Source organism: Festucalex cinctus, chromosome 15 (assembly GCF_051991245.1).
Source record: "Festucalex cinctus isolate MCC-2025b chromosome 15, RoL_Fcin_1.0, whole genome shotgun sequence".
Taxonomy (NCBI): Eukaryota; Metazoa; Chordata; class Actinopteri; order Syngnathiformes; family Syngnathidae; genus Festucalex; species Festucalex cinctus.
In genome coordinates this window covers 17,262,358-17,283,490 of record NC_135425.1, presented here as the reverse complement: position 1 = coordinate 17,283,490, position 21,133 = coordinate 17,262,358, and the positions used below count along the sequence as shown (strand labels likewise).

At 38.8% G+C, this 21,133-nt stretch overlaps 2 protein-coding genes across 6 annotated transcripts in view; both read left to right on the top strand.

The window, feature by feature from the left end:
- lpar1 (lysophosphatidic acid receptor 1) overlaps positions 1 to 16,372 on the top strand; it is a 62,559-nt gene extending 46,187 nt beyond the window's left edge. For all 4 annotated transcript variants that reach the window (XM_077497149.1, XM_077497151.1, XM_077497150.1 and 1 more), the window contains 2 exons: positions 3,872 to 4,626; positions 13,806 to 16,372. In XM_077497149.1, the coding sequence (XP_077353275.1) occupies positions 3,888 to 4,626; positions 13,806 to 14,122 (1,056 nt within the window). In that variant the 5' untranslated portion in view covers positions 3,872 to 3,887 and the 3' untranslated portion in view covers positions 14,123 to 16,372. The remainder of the gene's footprint in view (positions 1 to 3,871; positions 4,627 to 13,805) is intronic.
- Positions 14,208 to 21,133, top strand: part of rassf6 (Ras association domain family member 6) — a 39,568-nt gene continuing 32,642 nt past the window's right edge. The window contains exons 1-3 of one of the 2 annotated variants that reach the window (XM_077497142.1): positions 14,208 to 16,944; positions 20,442 to 20,518; positions 20,908 to 21,051. In XM_077497142.1, the coding sequence (XP_077353268.1) occupies positions 20,995 to 21,051 (57 nt within the window). In that variant the 5' untranslated portion in view covers positions 14,208 to 16,944; positions 20,442 to 20,518; positions 20,908 to 20,994. The remainder of the gene's footprint in view (positions 16,945 to 20,441; positions 20,519 to 20,907; positions 21,052 to 21,133) is intronic. The other variant, XM_077497143.1, reaches the window with a different exon arrangement.

Sequence of the window (21,133 nt, the reverse complement as noted above, 5' to 3'; positions counted from 1 at the left end):
CTCATTATGGATCTGTCAGGCATTTAGGGCTGCTGCTGTCACTCAGCCTCTCCTTTCATTGCTTTTAATGGCCAAGCCGCGACTCCCTCTGGAGAAACAAGTGCAATTTACAGGAAGGTTGGATTGTTTTCAAGTTAAGTTCCATAAAGTATCAGAAATACAGATCGATATACAGTACCTTGTTTTGTGAAGAGTTACGGTACAGTACTTGAATTGGATCAGTAGAAGGACGACAGGTGTACCTGTTGTTTCAGCAACTCATTTGCTTGTTAATGTTGATTAAATAATCTGTTCCAACACTCACTGTGCTTGGAAATACCAATATCCAACTTGCAGTACATATAATTTATACTCCGTGTGTGACTGGTGGTAATTTAACAATTGTGTTTGTCGCATTTGTTAATGCATTGAATGAAATAACATTTCACGTCCATCCCAAACAAGCTCCGCCGACAGAGCTCCCTATTGGCCTAACCAAGAAATTGGACACATAAACAAACATGAATGAAGTTTATTTCATTGATTAGAACTCCTTTACTATTATTGGTGGACTGCCATGCCTAACACACACCCGTTTTGGCCGAGGAATACTAAGATGCGGTATGCTGCCAACATTCCCAGCCAGTATTGGTCAGTACTGTATTGTCTTTGGCTTGGATTATTAAATGAGCTACATTTGAACTTTATAGTGCAATGTGGGCCCAAAAAAAAAAATCAATCTAGGAATTGTGGTTATGTCCTTAAACTACCCAGAAAACTGTTAAACTGTATGAGGTAACATAACAGGAGCTTGAGATTTGTTGTTACTTTTGCAGTTATATGCAACAAACAAGTACTGTATGAGTGCCATGCCTTTCAACATGACCTCATTACCATGCCTTTTAATGAGCAAAGTATTTACAAAATTGAGTCCAAAGGGGGGGGGGACAGTGGGAATTGTACTTTTTGTTTACAGATGAGTGGAGTTTAAGAGAGAGGGGATTACCACAAATAAATGAACCTGTGTTCTTCATTCATATTGTTGTCAAACCTTTGAAGAATGGAGAAAAACATTTTGTTGGTTTATGATGCTAATTTTACCACATTGTTGTCTTATTTAGACATAAACACATATTGTGGTCCTGGGATAATTAAAAGAGTCTCAGGACTTTATTTTTGTAGATGGGCATCTGTGCCTCTTGGCATAAATGTCGGCGGATCACAATTTTGAATGTGCGGTCCTTGACAGCTGGGCTAATGAGATGAATTTTATTCCTAAGTATGAAGAGTAGGCATCAAACCGTGTGGATCATATTAGCACGGCGCAGCTCTCCCTCTCGCAGCTTTGCGCTTGGCTGAGAAATTACTAAAATCGAGTCTAACCATCCTCCGTGCAAGATTTACTCTGGTCATGATAATAGAGCCCTTGGTGGCCATCTCTATAGCTTTGCAGTATGCACATACACGCATACATAAACACCCCAATACACACATCTTTCTGCATCGTTTGTTTGTGTTTGTGTGTTCTGTGTGTGGGTTCACTCAAAGTGTCCTGTTACTGTTCCTTGGCTTTCTCAGTTTCTGAGTTGTTTGTTTTTTTACCCCCCCAAAAACCGGAACACTCATTAAACGGAACCAGATTGGGATGGCGGTCAGTCTCATTCCACACTAGGGTTTATTCACAAACACACAGCTGGTAAACAACACTTGCTGACTCTGTAATGTGTTACTTTGAAGACTATAGGTGTTCTGTGTTGCCTGTTTACAATTACATACACAGCTCAGTGAAGAAATTAAATGCATTTTACTGGACACTTGTCTTATTTGGAAGAAAAATGATTCTAATTTTTATTCTGAAAATTTAAAACTCATGTGGATGTGCATATTGAAATAGTATTTATATGAAATATAAATGGTGGCTAAGACCACATTCAATCATGTGTTTACTGCACATGACCTTCGCTGATATCTGTAGAACGTTCAGGACATCAAAATAAAATGTGACTATTGGGTCGGTATTATGCTTCATTTAACAGTTGATAATGGGACTCCAAAGTACAATGTAACACATTTAGGCCAAGTGTTTTTTTCCTTAGAACATAAAAAAAAAGGTAAATGGATTTATACTGTTTACTGTATTATGTGGAGTTAAATTCAATTTGATGGAATGTTGGGCAATGAATGTTAACTGTGCATGTTTCATAAATTGCATACTGTATGCATCCTTGAAGTTCTCTCCTAGCAGCTCTTTGTCTTTACCTCTGTCTGATCTTGTTCCATTACGCCATTCCTAAAAAATTCCAAACTGGTCCAATTTAGAAAAATGCTGAGGTTAAACATACACATGGAGTTTCTGGTGATGACATTATTACAAAAGTCAAAACGTGACACTACACAAGAAACATTTGCAGAAAGCGGATACCTTATTTTCTAGGAATGTTGCCTGCGACTCACATACTGTTTGTTCATGTTGCTCATTCCTTTATCATCATTCATCATTTTGATCACAATGTACACATCGATTCCAATTCTCTGTTTCACATACTGTCATGTATTGTAGATGTTTGCATGTTCTCCAGTGACAACATAAAACTTTGTCTGTCCATTTTCCACTTGGGTTGGAACAATTATACCATGAGTGACAATTTCCTACTGGCAAAAGCAGGTATGACGAGAGAGATTTTCCAGAAAAAGGTCATCTGGGACTCATTTCAAACATGTCAACCTGATATGTTATGCTCGGCATAAACCAATGGCATTGCTTCATTGAACAGCTTCGTCATCGCCTTGCCATTGTAACAATTTAGGGTGTACTCCTAGAAATGCAAAAAATGAGCTTACACTATATGCTAGTGTTTTAGTCAAGAGCACAACAACCAAGTGTATCGAGACCAAGAGGAGATCAAAACTTTTGAAGGTCTAGACCCAGACAAGGCGAAGATTTTTGGAGTTGGAGACCGAGACGAGACCAAGACTTTTGGAGGGTGAGAACAAGAGGAGATCAAAACCTTTGGAGGTCAGACAAGACGAAGACTTTTGGAGGTTGAGACCAAGACTGTATACCAAAGAAAAATCACAACAAAAAAACGAAAAAAAAAGAAAGAAAAACAACCAGAGAAAAACAAATAGTATATTTTCATTACATTTGCAACAAAAACAAAATCTGGTGTTTTCTAAATGGTACAATGAAACAAATCTCAAATCAACAAACAAATAGGGGTTGTGGCACTCAGGGCAACACCGAGAAGGCAGCACAGCACCTGCATTCTGCAATTCTAATTGATCACAGCATTAATACCCTGGTCTTGATCAAAAATCTCGAGTCCACCCTGTCCAAGACCGAGGCAAGTAAAAATGCCTTTGATTCCGAGATGAAACCGAGATGGTTAAAAAGTGTTCTCGGGACAAGTCTCAAGATTAAGACCGATCTTGAGAACTACAACACTTGTACGTGCGACTTTTTCTTGTCAAAATACTGCCCTCAGTCATGTTTGTCTCCTGATTGCTGCCACCATCCAAATGTCAAAAAGTAAATACAGGAAAGTCTCGTTTTATTACATTGTTGTTCTTTAATCATCTTCAAACATTGGATTCAATGCGGTGTGTTTTTTTTTTTTTTGCCTTAGTACTATATTAAAGTGGGCATCAGTCAGCAAGTGGAACAGCTGGTACAAAACATGAAAAGGAGCTTTACTTTATGGGTACTTTGGTTTCCCCCCTCAATGGTAAATATGCATTAGGTTTGTAGTTTCTAGCCAATTCCCTTGACCAAAGTATAGAGTCAAGTGCTGGATTCAGAGTGCTGCATTATGGTCGTCCACTGCTCTACAAGCATATGTTAAATGCAGAGAACAAATTATATGTGACTAACAAGGTATCCTCTTCATTTCAGAAACTTCCAATCAATCATGGATGAGGAGCAGTGCTACTACAATGAGACAATTGCCTTCTTCTACAACCGTAGCGGCAAGTACCTAGCAACCGACTGGAACACGGTCAGCCGCTTGGTGATGGGCCTGGGCATCACAGTCTGCATCTTCATCATGCTCGCCAACCTCCTGGTGATGATTGCCATCTATGTCAACCGGAGATTCCATTTCCCCATCTATTACCTGATGGCTAACTTGGCAGCCGCAGACTTCTTTGCCGGACTGGCCTATTTCTACTTGATGTTTAACACGGGACCAAACACGAGGCGTCTGACGGTTTCGACGTGGCTCCTCCGACAAGGCTTGATTGACACCAGTCTGACGGCCTCCGTTGCAAACCTCCTCGCTATAGCCATTGAACGCCACATTACAGTATTCCGCATGCAGCTGCACACGCGCATGAGCAACCGTCGCGTGGTGGTTGTAATCGTCATCATCTGGACCATGTCCATAGTCATGGGAGCCATTCCAAGTGTGGGCTGGAATTGTATCTGTAGTATTAAATCATGCTCCAACATGGCACCACTTTACAGCAACTCCTACCTGGTCTTTTGGGCCGTCTTCAACCTGGTGACGTTTGTTGTCATGGTGACACTGTATGCCCACATCTTCGTCTATGTGCGCCAAAGGACAATGAGGATGTCACGTCATAGCTCCGGACCGCGACGTAACAAAGATACGATGATGTCACTGCTGAAGACCGTGGCGATTGTGTTGGGTAAGCATCATCCTCCTGTATTTTTGTCTATCTACAGTATTTGGTTATTTGCTAAAGATGAATTTGAGGGATTCTCTGGAGCAGGGTTTGAGATGAATAAAAAGTACTTTGGGATAAGGAGTTCTATCTTGTACCAACGTGGTGCCTGAGGGCCTCAAAGGACCACATAAGTAGCCTGCAGGCCTGTTTTAAAAATAGTGCCCTAGTGTACTGTATGTCCAAAGGCATGTACAGTATACAAGTTCCGCTTTATATTCAATCACAGTTATGTATGACCACATTTCTATAGTTTGACATTGTAAATCACCAAGGCTGTCCTCCGATGGTGCCTGCTTTATCTTCCAGCTGAGCAGTGTGTGTGAAGTCTGGCACTTTTATGTCCAAGCATTCCATACAGATATGTCTGCCACTTTGCAAGGTTGTAGGACTCTTAGTTGTGCAATATTTATTTATTTTTTTAAGACATTGAGTCATCAAGTTTTTCAAAACATGTACCTGCAGTTCTATTGCAAAAACAGTGAGCAAAGTGAAGACTGGATTGAAGTGTGAATTGTGGGAAAAAGTGCATGTTGGTACTTTGAAGCAGGATGTGTTGGTCCTAGACAAAACATACCAGAGGATTCCATGTGATTTGTCTCTGATGTGTGTGCTATCTCATCCTGTTGTCACAGTCTACTGTACTAAAACTATGTAGGAATTACGGTATGTTGCTAAGAAATCAGAGTATCTAACTAGGCCACAATGAAAAGCTAGCTGTACGTACTGTATATATGTAAAGAAAATATGAAATTGCACAAGATTCTGACCTCGAGTTTGGAGTTTGTCTTGCCTCACTTGACTTATCAAATCCTACTACAATCAGTGTTGAGAGGGGGTGGGGGTTCCTTTGCGACTCAGAGTCCAGGACTGGTTTTCTGAGTCCCCAGACCCCCCCAATAAAACAAAACTACATTTTTCAGCGTGGCCCATTATTGTGGGCAGTCTAATGCCTACCTGTGCACTAATCATGGTGTCGAATCAACATCTTGATACACCTGTGAGGTGGGATGGATTATCTCGGCAAAGGAGAAGTGCTCACTATCAAAGATTTTGACTGGTTTGTGAAAAATATTTGAGGAAAAATTGTGATATTGTGCATGAGGAAAAAGTTTTAGATCTTTGAGTTCATCTAAAAAAAACAAAAACAAAAACAGGAGCAACAACAAAAGTGTTGCGTTCATATTTTTGTTGCGTATAATATGTAACATTTCTCAAAAATCTCAAAACACTGGTATGTTCTAAATTCTGATGAATGACTTCATCTTGACACAGCTGAGACTGTTAAAAAGGAAATTTTACAGAATACGCCCACCACATTTCTCAATATCAGGAGCAGCCGGTACAGGGCTGGCACTGGGACAGCTTCTTAGATGTTCTTAATGACTTACTGACTTAAACCTATGTAGAATTTCCAATGACTGGATTTAACATAACTATAATTTAAGAGAAAGAATAAAGTGGTGCAGCGCCAAGGGTTTTCCTTTTACTAACACTGAAGTCTTCTGATCAGCTCTGACAGTAAACTGCTCTTTTTGAAAACTAGTTTTCATTGCATGATGTTTTTAAAAACATTTAATCACATTTGGTTCCATTTGTAAGTATTTTTTCCAACAATAACCTAGCCAAAGTAGAACTAAAATGCTTTCAGTCTTCAGAAGAGCTGCCAAACATTACTCTTGAATTTTGGATTTTGCTGATGTACACCTTTTGGGGGTTAAGGTTAAAATGCTGGACAGTATACCCCTCAGAGATGTCTTGCTTCTCCCAACTGTTGGCCAGATGATGGCTGTTTCCCTGCCAACCTCCCTGCTTGTTCCTTTCAGGATGCTGTAAAGCCATCCATGATAGATTTCTGTCTCTGAAGCAATGAAACAATGGGAAAGTAATGGGCCAAGTTGGTTTTGCACATTTAAACACATACATAAGCACAGACATATGCTGCAACTGTGCCCTTTCACAGCTCTTTTGGCTTTATATAGAACTGTGGGACACCAGATCTGCTTCCTTCACATCAACTCTAAATGCAGCTGTAATGTTGTCCAATGATGGGAGCACAAATCACTTGATTAGTTTAACTACAGACAGATGAGTTTGTATCCAATAGAGACATGCTTATGCACGCATACATAATTAAGGGACGAGAGCAAATTTTCGGAGAAAAACACATTTTGATACAACTGTATAAACAGCAGGGGAAATATGGAAGTGTTTCAAACAGAATTTGCCAAAGCAGAATGAGTGTTGGTGCAACAGCTTTCAACACCAACATGCGTGCGTAGTCATTAGTCTCAGGTTAACAGATGTGAGTTGTAATACCAAGGCTGACCTGTAAGAGGAAGCCTGGTGCCATAGTGCATCCAGACGACTGTAAAATACAAAGAAGAAAAAATAAACTCATAGAGATGAGGACGTTTATCTGGTAATTACATTGCGGTTGCAACGTCTCATTCTCCTTGTCCTTTTTTATTTTGATAAATGAAATGTTATACAAACGGGCACAGAGAAATCCTTGAATTGTGTGTTAAGCACAGGACTGTGAGATGTCAAAAAGCTGTGAAAACATCTGTTTAGATGCCCAATGTGAAATAAGCTAATCAAAGGCTACGATTTGTCACTTCACTTGCGGCTCTCGGATGGACTTTCAGAGCACTTTATTTTATCACAAGTGCTCACTAACTGGGCACTTTTGCTCAAGTGCATTCAGCTGCTTGTCTTATAGCTGGAAAAAAAAAAGTCTTGAGTGACACCAACAAAAATAATTCTTTTCTTGTTTCTCCTCTGAGTCAACAACTCTGTCCAACAAAAGCTTCATCCATGTGTGTGGTGTATGCGTCAGGTGTTGGCTCATCCAGAGAGGCCTTTCTGCGAATGAATTATCTGGATTGTCTTAGTGCTGGATGCATGATCCAATCATCCGACCATGTGTCGTGCCAACACATGCAGTACATTGTACAAGTGTATGAACACAAATGCCGTGAAAGCTGCGGCATTACTATTAAAGATCTTTTGAAGTGTGTTCACTTGCTTACTGAAGGCAGAACCAATCAGACATGGTAAGAAGCCAAAGTTTGCCATCCACTGTCAGAGTAGAAACGTGCCTGGTATGCAGCTCATACTGGCACCTGTTAATGTGTGTGCATGCATGTATGTCTGTGGTTGAAGTGCTCATTGCAAGGAATTTCTGTTCACAGTGTGGTTTTTCTAATCAGGCACAATAGTCTGCTTATGGTTTGTGCTTAGGCATACGTCAGTTGCTAATTTGCATCACTCTGTAATCTCCTTTGAAATGTATCATTAACGGCTTCCCCAACCAATTTCACTCATTTTTTATAGAAACGCAGTGATCCTGCAACTTGTGAGCTGTCATTTACTACTGAAATATCCTAAGCATATTGCAGGAATTTCCCGTTCACCGTGCGGCTTTTTTTAATTAGGCACAATAGTGTCATTATGGTTTTGGTTTAAGCATGTGTCAATTTGCAAATATAAACTATAATCTCCTTTGAAATGTATCATTAACGGCTTCTCCAACCAATTTCACTCATTTTCAGCTTTGCTTTATTTTTGGAGAAACACGGTAATCCTGCAACTTGGAAGCTGTTATTTGCTGCTGAAATATCTGAAAGTATTACAAAGCTTAATCTGGATAAATTTGGTGAATGGAACTTAATTATCCTCTGGTGCCACCAAAAACACCCCTTATATATATATATATATATATATATATATATATATTAATATATTAGAGTTGTGATTGTGTCAATTTATGACTATTGGTTGTCCATAAACCAGATCACATTTTATGACCATTTTTTGTAGAAATCCCAGGTTTACGTACTTTTTCTTGGAAAAAGAAGAAAAAAAATCAAATAGAATAAAACACCAATAAGTTTTCCAGTAAATTGACAAATCAACAAGACAGCAGGCCAAGGGCAGATTAGATTTATTTCGTTTAAAAAAAAAAAAAAAAAAAAAAGCCAAATAAAGCTTTCTGTAGAATGTGAACTTTTCAATTTCTTGTCGTTTATCCAGCCAAGCAATGAAAATGGTAAATGACGCCAAAGTCAACGGTCAAATCAGTATGTGAGCACTGTAGTGCTTTTCAATTTCGAAGTATTGACGCTTGACGTCCACATTTTATCTGATTTTGAAGGATCGGGTGGCTGAGGCCAAAGTCAGCTGAATAAATATCTGTATTGATGCAAATTTACCACCATGCAGGGGCTGCACATTCTCTACGTACGCAGTACGTAATATTGATTTCACTGTTTCTAAGTACTTTCAATTTAATAGGTGGGCCTAAAATAGAAAAATAACATAGAAACTTCAAGAAATATCTAAGACAGTGACACCTAATCCTATTTTAGACATTTTACAGTGTTTTTGTTACAATGGAGCAGAACCATTCCTTATTACCATTTCAAGGAAGTCATTGTTCTTCCATTCTTAGGAAAGCTTATCTAAGCATTAGCTCACTATACTTGACTCACACCACCAGACCGTTAAACAATTATTCTGAAAATGTAGCCAACCTTTGTATTGTATTTAATCTACAGTGTGTATGTCTGGAAGTAGTGACGTGAAGAAATGGAGAAGAAAAAGAAATCTTTCTTGGGGACAAACGGGAAACCGCGGAGCCATTTCAGAAGTATACATACAGTCATGGTTTCTGCTGACTGCTTTATTTCAATGGCATCACGGTCACGACCTCGGATGATTACTGGCTTAGGAAATCACAGAATGAGATAAACACAGAAAGAGAGCGCTGCAGGGGAAGGACTGAAAGATTTAGAGAGGAAAAAAACAAATTGCTGGAAGTGAGGCATGAACAAGCTTGGCTAAGGTTAAGTGAACGTTTTAAGGAAAGAGAGATGCTGACACTTAATGTGTACAATAGAAAATTGCGAAAATGTTGAAGACAGAAAAAAAAAACATACAGATATTTTCATAGAGTGATTGATGAGGAGAAAATCACATTGGAGACACATGAGAAATTACATCTTTGAGGAAAAATAGCCATGAGGTCATCATAAAAATCCAAGACTGATAACTATTGATACTGAGTCCAAATGTTGCACACAAATGCAACAAAGCTCACTCAAATCCAGTCTCATAAGAATTTTCATGGATCACGCATGGATTAATATACTGTATGCTACAACTATGGAAGTATGGAATTACAAATGGGGAGTAAACAGATTTGACTGGGCTTTGGTCGTTTGAACGTTCAAATATATTGCTAAAATGTAGGATAAATGATAAAAAAAAAAAAAAAAATCATGTTTTCCCCATAATGCCACGGGTATTACCCTGTGTCATTATGCGAAAAATGCTATGTTTTTAGGTATTTTACTAATATGTTCGAACAACTTTATCAAGACGTTCGAACAACATTATACATACGTGCACATAACATTTCAGAACGCTTGAACGACATACAGTCAAAACTGTTTAGTCCACATTGGCAGTTCCACATTTCCGTAACTAGCGACTTCATATTGATTTTGAATTTTACAGTGCAGTGATCAATTCTGTGACAATAATGAACATTCCAGACAGTACAAAAAAACTAGACAAGCTAGCTCAGTAAGAATATTAAAAGACAGAGCGTACTGTATACCGAATTCAAAGGGCCAATGCAAGGGAACATTAAGGAATCGGGAGAAACATTTTGGCACAAGCTGACTGCAACGCAGAGGTTGTAAGGGTAACCAGTGTTGAGGCTGAACCATAATCAAAAACAACTGCTCACCTGCAGCCACGCCCAGAACTTGAGTGTTCACAAATCAAGCGAAAAGTTGATGACATCAAGCTCACCAAAAACTGTGAGTACAAGCAGTAAACAAAATGGATGGCTGGATGATGTTTCGTGACATTCATCGACAAGAGTTGTTCAAAGACATTTTCACCATTTTTGTCTTGCATGACACCAAAGCCGTCCCAAACAGACAGCAATTACACTGAGAAAGAGGCAGATTTCCCAATTTAAAACAGAGGGAACAGTTTGGTTACAGACTCATTATTTAACAATGGGCTTGACAATATGTGACTGAGGTCCTGATCTCTGCTAAGAAGGAAAAAAAAAAAAATCAAATTCAGACGATCCAAATGTTTCCACATGAATATGAAGTTTTGAAGTCGTATTGCATCAGCTAATGATTATATAATAAAGTGCTGGCGCGTGTTTGGCTGCACACGTGTTTAACTTGTGCCCACGTGTGAATTCAAGGAAGGATTTGATCCATTTGATTTATTTATTTTTACTCTTATGGAAGCCTTAACAGTCTTGAAAATAAACACTTTCAGAATAACCACATTGTAAGGTACCGGGCCAAACGTGTGTGTTAAGTATCTAATTTTCCAAATCCTACTTGACTGAATGACTACATTATAAATTGTTATCTGACAGCACTAAAATTAAATCATCCTGATTAGTCCCGACTCTTCAATCCAAGTGATCTTATTCAGCCATGACTAAGTACTTGATTTATATGAAAGCTGCAATTAAATAATGCCAAGTGCAATGTCCCTTGTCTGTATTTGTCAATTTCACCAAGCCAGACAAGGCCTGGAAAATTTCAAAACAGTTTTCCAGACATTTCCAGATTTTCCAGTCACTGCTGAGGATCTGTGTTTATTTACATTTCTCCACAGACTGCTGTGCTTCTCCAGTTTCTTTCCCCTGCATTTGACAGTTTCAAACAGTGACAAGGCAAAGGGGTTCACTACGGTCAGCCAAAAAACAATTTCTTTCCTCCATCCACAAAAACGGCTTTCGGTGTATATGCTGTAACAGTGAGGTAGATTTGTGCCCAATTTGTGTTATCTTTGTGAAGAAGGGAGGCAATGGTGTGATGGGTTGAATATCAGTAGCTACATTCCGCTGGATTTACAACGGAAATGAAAGACGTTCATGAGAGAGATGCAGACTCTTTGCTTGGAGATTTGACATTGACGACGCGAAATTGTCCGTAGGTGTGAATTTGAGTCGAAATGAAACTTATTTAGCACTCTCAGGCCGGAATCCACTTGTGTGGCACTATTCCGGTAAAAATGGAGCAAAAATTTTGCGTCTAATTCACAAAGCACCCGCGTATATTCCAATTCATTTCTAACTGTGCTGCTGAGCAGAATAGTCGGTGGTATTTGCGTGGAATTAAATGCATTTATTTGGCAGAGAAATTGCCCACCTCTATGCAAATGAGCCTCATTAATAATTTTACAAATAATATTTTTTGTCCCTCTGACATACTAGCTCAGGTGGGTAGAGTAGCCAAAAATTGTACACAAGAGTACCGTTACTTCAAAATATTACTCAAGTGAAAGTAAAAAGTAGTCATAAAAAAAAAAATCACTGTTTGAACATAAAGTCTGATTTATTTTCATCATCATCATCATCTTTCAGTTGACTCTTTCGGGTTCTCAACATGCCTGCCAGTCTTCACCCAGGGATGCATTTCCTGAGTAGGGAGTAGGGAGTCTATTCTGTTATTTGGTAGATTCGGTTTATATATAATTATTGAATGGAATATCACGTGAGTATTGGAAATGTAAAAATTTTCTATAATGACTGGCAGTGAATGAGTTTTAAGTAGGTCTGCACCATATTGGAAAAAACTGACATTGCGATTTTTTGGGGGTCTGCGATATATATTGCGATATTAAAAATGGCGGCGCCGGTGACTGACTGGCAGAAGGGAGGGTGGAATGCGAGAGAGAGAGAGGTAGCTTGCTACCTTTATGAAGCAAAACAAACGATTACTTGCTCTTAAAAAAAAAATAAAAAATAAATCGCACGTCGTGCGATGTGGCTATCGCGCATGCGCACGTCGCGATTGCGATGTTCAAACGATATATCGCGAAGGCCTACTTTTAAGTGTGCCTTATGGCCATAAAAAGACGGTAAATGTAATGTATGAAATGGGGGTAATGACTTTAGTGTAGCCCAATATCTACTCAGGTAAAAGTAACATACTGTGTGGTAAATCGTTCTTATAAGTACTTTTTTTCTGAAAAAGTTACTCAAGTAAATGTATCTGCGTAAATGTAACTCATTACTACCCATCTCTGCATACTAGCTGGGTGTATCTTGTGCCAAGGCTTGTCAGGATCAGAGGAGGATGTTGAAAGAAATGATTCGGATATCTTGGTTGTAAGACATTCTGGAAAACGAACAAACTCCAAAGAGTTGGCCTGCATTGCTGGGATGTGAGGTCGAGCCCTTTTCATCGCAGCTGCTAACAGATAACAGGCTTGCCATCAAGCAGCTTTCTGTCGTCATACCTCGTCAATACTTTTTTTTTTTGTTTTTTGTGCTGCTGTCTCCAGGGGTTAATGCGCTGGAGTTTAGTCGTATTTCGTACAAATGGCCTCTGTTGACTTAATTCACTGCACTTGACCTTGCCATTCATGAAGAATGACTCAGAGGCCGCTGCTCTGCGAATAAGTGTGAACGTGAGTGTGAATGGTTGCTTGTTTGTATGTGCACTACGATTGACTGGTCAGGGTGTACCTCGCCTTGGATAAACTTCAGCTCACCCACAGCCCAGTATCGAAAATTGATGGATTTTTGCCTTCAAAGAAACTCAGCAATTTTTGCGGATATCTAATCTGAGAGGCCCCATTTTCCAAAAAACGTATTTTCCACCCTATAAGGCGCACCTAAAAGCCTTCAATTTTTTCAAATGCTGACCATGCGCCTTATAATCCAGTGCGCCTTATATATGGATCAACATTGAGCCGCAACAGGTCTCGCTGTCAAGACGCTATCGGTGACCCTGCACGATCGGTGACGCGCATGCGCAGAAGATCCCGCCATCTTGGATCGCTAGCTAATACTAATATTTTACCTCAGAGAAAATAATAAAACAGCTGTTTATTCATTTTGGGAGTGAATGGAGTTGTCAGAAAGCTGGTTTGTAATCGATTAATAAAGTTTGACTGACCTATCTGACTGTTTTGTTGACATTCCCTTTTGCACAGCACCATCTAATGGATGCATAACGTAACCCCAGCCTCTATTGTAGCGCCTTATATATGAAAAAAAAGTTTTAAAATATGTCATTCATTGAAGGTGCGCCTTATAATGCGGTGCGCCTTATGGTGCGGAAAATACGGTAATCTTTATTGTGTCTCAACAGGTGCATTCATCATCTGCTGGACCCCAGGTCTTGTCATCCTTCTCCTCGACGTCTTCTGCGCCAGCTGCAACGTCCTCACCTACGAAAAGTTCTTCCTGCTTCTGGCCGAGTTCAACTCCGCCATGAACCCCATCATCTACTCCTACCGCGATAAGGAGATGAGCGCCACTTTTCGGCAGATCCTGTGCTGCCAGCGGCAAGAGAACGTCAACGGGACGGCAGCGGAAGGGTCTGACCGATCGGCGTCGTCCATCAACCACACGGTGCTGAGCGGCGGCATGCATCACCATCACAACAATGAACACTCGGTGGTATAAAGAGTCAAGGTGAACTCTGTGAGAGGTAAAGACTGGGAGAAGGTGAGAGGCTAAATGAGAAGGTCTTGCGACTCCAAATATGGTTTGAAGACACGATCTCGTGTGGAAGGAAGATGGACGCTTAAGTATTCGATCAATGGAGAAGACTAATTATGAAGGATGATGAGCGATCAGACATCCTCAATGACTCTGAAATGCTGTTAGTATTTTGGTTTAAGAAATTTTTTTATTTGTGTTAAATGTGTTGCTATTGGCAATGCTAATACAAATTATTGCGTCTGTGAAACAACGATAATGCCAGTATAACATCAGCACTCTCTCCAGTTTAATCTAACTTTGTATTCCAGCTACTTACCAAGCAAAAATGTTTGACGGCAAGACTTGTTAATTGATCATTTAGGAAGATGAACCATTTGACGCACTTGAGAAACGAGGTGGAGGTAGGTTGACTCGACGTCTTTAAACGGGACAGTCCCGATTTATTTAGCCAGCAACTTTGTTTTGTCTCAATTTTACGCATATCTATTTTTTTCCCCCTAGACCAATCAGCAAGCCAATTGTTTGGGACATGTGTATGCCAATCACACAGTTGTTATAGCGGATCACACGATAAACCAATTTAAAAAAAAAAAAAGGAATTTAACTTAAATTTCTTCTCATTTACTTTCACATTCACATTCGCGTTCTCATCGTCCGCGTCAAATCGCTCCTGGGCGTGTTTTGGTCATACCGGAACAGTGGAACTAGAATGACTTCCTGCTTCCGTGTCTAAGAATCATGGGAAACGTGGTCCTACTAGCCTAACCTCGTGGTCACTGGTCAGACCTAAAGCAAGCTGAGCTTTTCTGGCGGCACATTTCCAGAAATTGTATTTATAACATCTGTATATGTTATGAAGCTATATCTCAGCGAAACAATAACACTCAAGATCATAATATTGTTTTATTTTGATTTTCATCAATTATTAGACCTAATTCGATACATAATGTTAAATTGATAACAGCTAATCTTATACAAGAGTAACTTGCATCAAATTTAGGAATCTCAAATTATATTGAAATATCTAAGGAGCATCCCAAAATGACCAACTCAACAGCTTCAGGCTGTCAGCCAACCTAAATACATGAAGGAGTCAAATAGCTGCAAGAAATCCCAACTTGTTTATTTCCCTTCTAAGGCAAGATCTTACCAAAGTAGGGGAGGAGGATGTTTAGCAGTTTACCGCACGCAGGCCAACACCCACAACGTTATACAGAGAGAAGGTGAAGGTCATCTTATTAGTGTTGTCTTAGCCGACAGCATATCGTGACATAAAATGTGATGACTTGTGTGCCTGTTGGTGTTTTATCTTTTGTTTTTGTGTCCATGAATCGTAAAAGAGGCCCGAGGTCACATTAGTGCAAAACAGTAAAAGTGTCTTATCGTCAGTGAGATGAATGTACCTGTAGTGATTCCTCTCAAAAGGTCAAGCGTTGAATTCTATGAAGGCCTTAAAGTTTGAAATTCACAGTATCCCGCAGCCCGTCCGTTCTGATGTTTAATTTCCATTTTAATGAAATCCTTTTATTTGGGGAAAAGGTCACTCCTTATGAGATCACAGCTTGGCTTGAGAAAGCAGCAAAGCTGAGCTGTGCTCACTTATCCTTTTGACCCCAGATTGAATGTTACACCGCAGTATTGTCAAAGTTGACGTTTGAAGTATTTAGCATCGGCCTGATTCTGACTTTATCGTGCACCCACATGTGGCCTGAAGCAACCTCACTGACAGCTGTTTGATGGATTTGTATTGTTATTTGTCATCTGGCTGTCTCTACACTGTACAATAGACAAGGAATAGCTTCGTTAAATCATGCTCAATATATTAAGAGCTGTGCCCTATGTAATATAACTTTTACTTACTCTAAATTATTGCATTTTCCCCAAACATAACATGGCTGTCACTAAATATCAGTAGCCTCTCATTACCCCCATTTGTAATGCTTGTTAGTGTGTCTTTCCTAGAAGTGGTCTGCATGGAAACCAGTCAGCAAGAGTGAAGTTGTTTACTGTAGTGTTTTTATGGCTGAAGTCATCGTTAAATTTGTAGTTGAGCACAGTTTCAAACTAAACTGCATTTTCATATGTATTTATTCATGCAGTTGTATTTCAAATATATTGTGTAACTGCAGTCATAAATTCAGTATATGGCAAGATATGAAGGCTTTGTTTGTGTTTGCATGAATGTTGCCAAGTGCAGCCTGCCTTTTTTTTTTTTTAAACAAACAAACTGTTAATTCTGCATTTTAAAACACTATAGAACACTCCTTTTTACTCTCACAATGACAACAAATGCCACCTTAGATTATTCTACTGTCTGTTACTATTCTACCATATCACCACATTAATGTCAAATGCTTGGGATTGAACAGTCACATCAACTTCGGCCGACATCCCATGGCTCCTATACAGTAATAAATAATAATACGCCGGAACTCAGACTATTGATTTGAAAAGTCACTGACTAAAGATTCTAAACAAAATGCACCTTCTTTGTTTCATTGATTCAACCCTCCATATTTGTCATCCATTTCTGAACAAAATATTCCAGTGGTATCCTCCTGACTACCAATAATTCAAAATTGTCCTCTGTAGTGGACCTTTTTAAACCTGAATATCTCGCACCCAGTGCATATGATTGTATTAACTCCTTTTGTGCTCTATAGAGGACATTCAGAGCTTTCCAATGATACCAAATGTGTAGGGGTGGGGCTTTGCTGCCTTTGATTGCATCAGAAAAGAAAATGGCCTTCCTCAGTGCAAGCACTTTTTAGGGAAGAGGAAAAGTAAGTATACAACACTTTTTATTGAACAAATTTAGCCTTTAAATGTTGTTAGCATTTTTTTCTATAAGACTCTGAAGAACACATTAAAGTATTGTTTGGATTATTTTAACTGTATTTGAGGCTAGCATTTAAGTTTTTAAAAAATGTCCTCTGTAGTGGACACACCATAGCTTAAAAATAAAAACTTTTTTTTTTTTTCAAAAACTTTCTTTTGCAGTGTTCCAGTTACTTCACAAAGATTGGGGAATATCAAAATAAACATGATTGAACAATATTTTTTTTCCCTGGTAGTCAGGAGGATATAGTCAGTGAAATGTGTTGGAGTTCAGTGAGTCAGTGCGTGTATACAAGTGTAAAGTATCTGTGTACATATGTGTGTATATAAAATATATTATTCAAATTGAATCACCAAAGGGATTGTGCTTTTATGTGTACATTGGAACTGCTATCCTGTCCAAAAGTACTGTAGGAGGTTTTGTGCCTTGATCTCTTTTGTCATTAATTTCCTGTAGATGCTCTTGAAGTTATTAACTTGCTTACTTTGTGCTTTCTTCAGCCTTAAAATTGCTTTAGTACAACCAATGCAAAATTATGCCTTCGAGAAGCACCTTTATGATTTGTGACCTAATTTGTTCACATCCTGGTTATTGTTCACTGAACTGCATACTTGGCATTTGTAAGGGTGTACTGTACTTTTTGCCATTAACCCCAAACCCCACGATGATTATACTGTCTGTTCCAATGTCAAATTAATTACAAAAATATCTCAAGACGAAGGATGGTTAAAAAAAAAAAAAAAAACGTGAAAAATAACACACTTTCCATGCATACTCTTCCCTATAGGTTTGAAGTGGATGTCAAGTGGCGTTATGACAGCAAAAATAAAACGAGAAAAGAAATTGTTAGTTTGTATCTTATTTTTTTGTGGTCACTGACACAATTTTCTATTTTGCTTATTATCCTCTGAGGGTTGTGGATAAACTGGAGCCAATCTCAGCTGACTTAGTAGAAAGGTGGTTAGACCCTGGTCAGAACTCCTCACACTCCATACTACCTTAAATACAGTTTCGATAAACAATGTTTACCAGTGTTGTTTACATTGACATTGAAATGATCTGCCCAATAGGTGTTTCTAATGTGTTGTTGAAATGCTCAGATAATACCCAAAACAAATCCTTAAAAGACAAAAAGAGGCGCCGAGCAGGATTAAGTCTCAAATACATATCTTTTACTTCCCCACATGTAAATGGACCAGAACAAGAACTACAATAAAAAGAGACCGCGAAATGGATCAAGGCATTAAAAACAACACGAGAGCACATTAGCTGTATTGTAGTACCAAAGGGAGTCTTTCTTCCTGCAATACGTGCAGATGTTCACACTTTGCCAGATGTCCTAAACAAAGTGGTACTTTTTCACAATTTGCAGTTCTTTGAGCCAAAGGACACAACTGAACGTGAGATATAAAATTGCCCATCACACATTTTACCACTGATGAATAAATAAGTTAACAAAATATTAACACAGCTTGTCTTGCAAGCATAATAGAGTAAAAACAATGTTCAACCAAAAGTCAGCAATATCATGTTCGTAAATGCAGAACATTGGATACTTGTATTAAGTCTTATTGGAGTGCATGCACATACAGTATCTAGAGCAAAAGAAAGCAGGGTTTTGAAAAGTGCATGATTAACTCATTTGCTCCCAATAACGTGTAAATACGTTTTGTTTTGGTTTTTTGGGGGTTTTTTTTTTTATGTTTTAAGTGTCCCAAAGACTGAATATGACATCAATGTTGCTCAGGGCTCAGGCAACGACCAATCACAGCTCACCTATTTTCTGAAGCTGAGCTGTGATTGGTTGTTACCTGAGACCTGCGCAACATTGATGTCATCTTCAGTCGACAGCAAGTGGCAAAAGGGCCGCCCCCTGAGATGGATAAAAATGGCTGGATTTTGCTTTATAACTCATATTCCACAAATTAACCAGAATGTCATGTTTATACTAGTGAGGTCACATATATTATTGTGAAGAAATGTTTTAAGGTTGACTACCGCTTTAAATTCAAGTCGTTCAGCCTTCGTGTTTGAGCATCATTTAGGATGATCAGATGTCTTGCTTTATCCGGGACAGTCGCCCGTTTTTGATCCTCAAAGACGACACACATTTAAAATAAATAAATAAATAAATAAATAAAGACACATTTTTTTTAAATGCCCTAAATGTATATTAAAGCACCTAATTTTGTAGTCAGCAGAGCTGTCATAAAGTGCAAATAACACCGCGCAGATGTGTGTATTAAACACACTGCCATGTTTATTGTTCCACAGAATTGGAGCGTTAGCCTCCAGTTGACTGATATATGCCTTGGTACTTCCTGTGGCTCCCCAAGCGGGCCAATCAGATGCAGCGCAGCTGCCCAAACGTGTTCCTGTGTGCAGCCACTCAGTGAATGGGATGTCATATCTTTCTTACAATGTCAATACAGACGCTTTCCGCGGTTCCCAGCATGCTTGCTCAAGTGCCCCGTTGCATGGGGAGAGTCTTATTTTTTCATTAAATATTTGAATTGGCTAACTCAGCAAGTCCTGTTGCCAACGGAATCTATTAAAAATGTGGAAAACAAGATATGAGAAGTGAAGCTGTTAACATGCATTAGGAATTGCTGAACTTTTGCAGAACAATCCTGACATTTCAACACATAAACCACATCTGACTTCCTTTGGAACATTGTCCCGTTTCTATGGAGTGAAGACGTAGACCTATTGTATGACAGGAGATTATAATGACCAAACAGGAAGTAATTTTTCTGAACAATTCCTCTAATTGTTTAGCAGTGACGGCCTAAGCGATTATAGCAAGGTTAGAGAGTCCATTTAGATAGAGTCTTTGTTTGCAGGAGCATATTCAGCTAATTGAAGGAGTGACTGATATTTACAAGTATCATCAAAGCACCTTGTAATGCATTTTAGCAATGAAACTCAAAACAAAAGGTTAAGTGAAATAAATATGAGCGTGAACCTTTTGCAATGATAGGTGGTCATAATCTGCTGCTGACAAGATGTATCACATTTGGGCTTAATGGGACATTGGCAAATCAAATAACACAGTTATTCAGGTCTGAACTAAGTGAAAAAAATATCTAAAGTGACGGATACAGTTCAGGGTTGCCCTTTCATAATTAGAATTACAGATGGTACTAGCTCTAATAGCTGCTTGCTAGCTTATGTAGTAAGCTAGTTTGGTTTTATGTGACATATTTGAACACCATTTGATAGTTTGCTTCCAATTATAATCAAATACAAAAATGCATTGTTGCATCAAATATAAGTTGTTATTATTATTATTATTATTATTATTATATAATTTAATCCTTAGTATGACGTACCTGTCATAGGGTGACCAAACACCCTCTTTTGCCTGGATATGTCAGCTTTTTTACATCCTGTCCAGGCCTCCATTTTTTTTAATTCATGAAAATGTCCGTTTTTCATTAGGTACACGACAACTGGGAGGCGGAGTTTTGTTACCGCGACCGCTAGACCGCGGACTGCTCCCAAGTCGACCACGACGGGTAAGAGGAAAACAAAGAAAAGTGGGTTTTATGTGGGTGTTATTATATTTACACATGTATTTTAAAAGCATTTTATTTTTTAGGGTTTGCGTTTTATGTACTTCACTTGAGTATTCAAATAAGGTCCTGACCTGTGTCAGCGGAGTGGATGATCTTGATGAGTGGGCTTAAAAATGACCCCAAATAGAATTGCATTTGTTGTATGCTGTGAACTTTAAGAAATTTGTCTGAATTTGGTTAAAGATGATATTTATTATATTCTGGTCAAGAATTGGTTTATGTTTGTTTTCACTTTTTTTTTGTAGCATTTAGTAAAAAAAAAAAAAAAAAAACAACAACAATAACATTGGCTTGTGGGGGTTGATTTCTTATTGACTCTGCATTTCCAGATGGCCTGGCAACCATAGATGGACAATAGTCTGTGACCTCATCATCTGAGATATGGAAAAACATGATTGGCTCTTATTTTTTCATTGATGGGACGAAAGCAGAATTCAGCATTGATCACAATGGCCGCAGAGACTCCATTACAGGTACTCTTACCCTCTTGATGTGTGATGTCACATATATAAACTTGTCTTGAAGAACACACTAAGATTATACATTCAAAAAGAG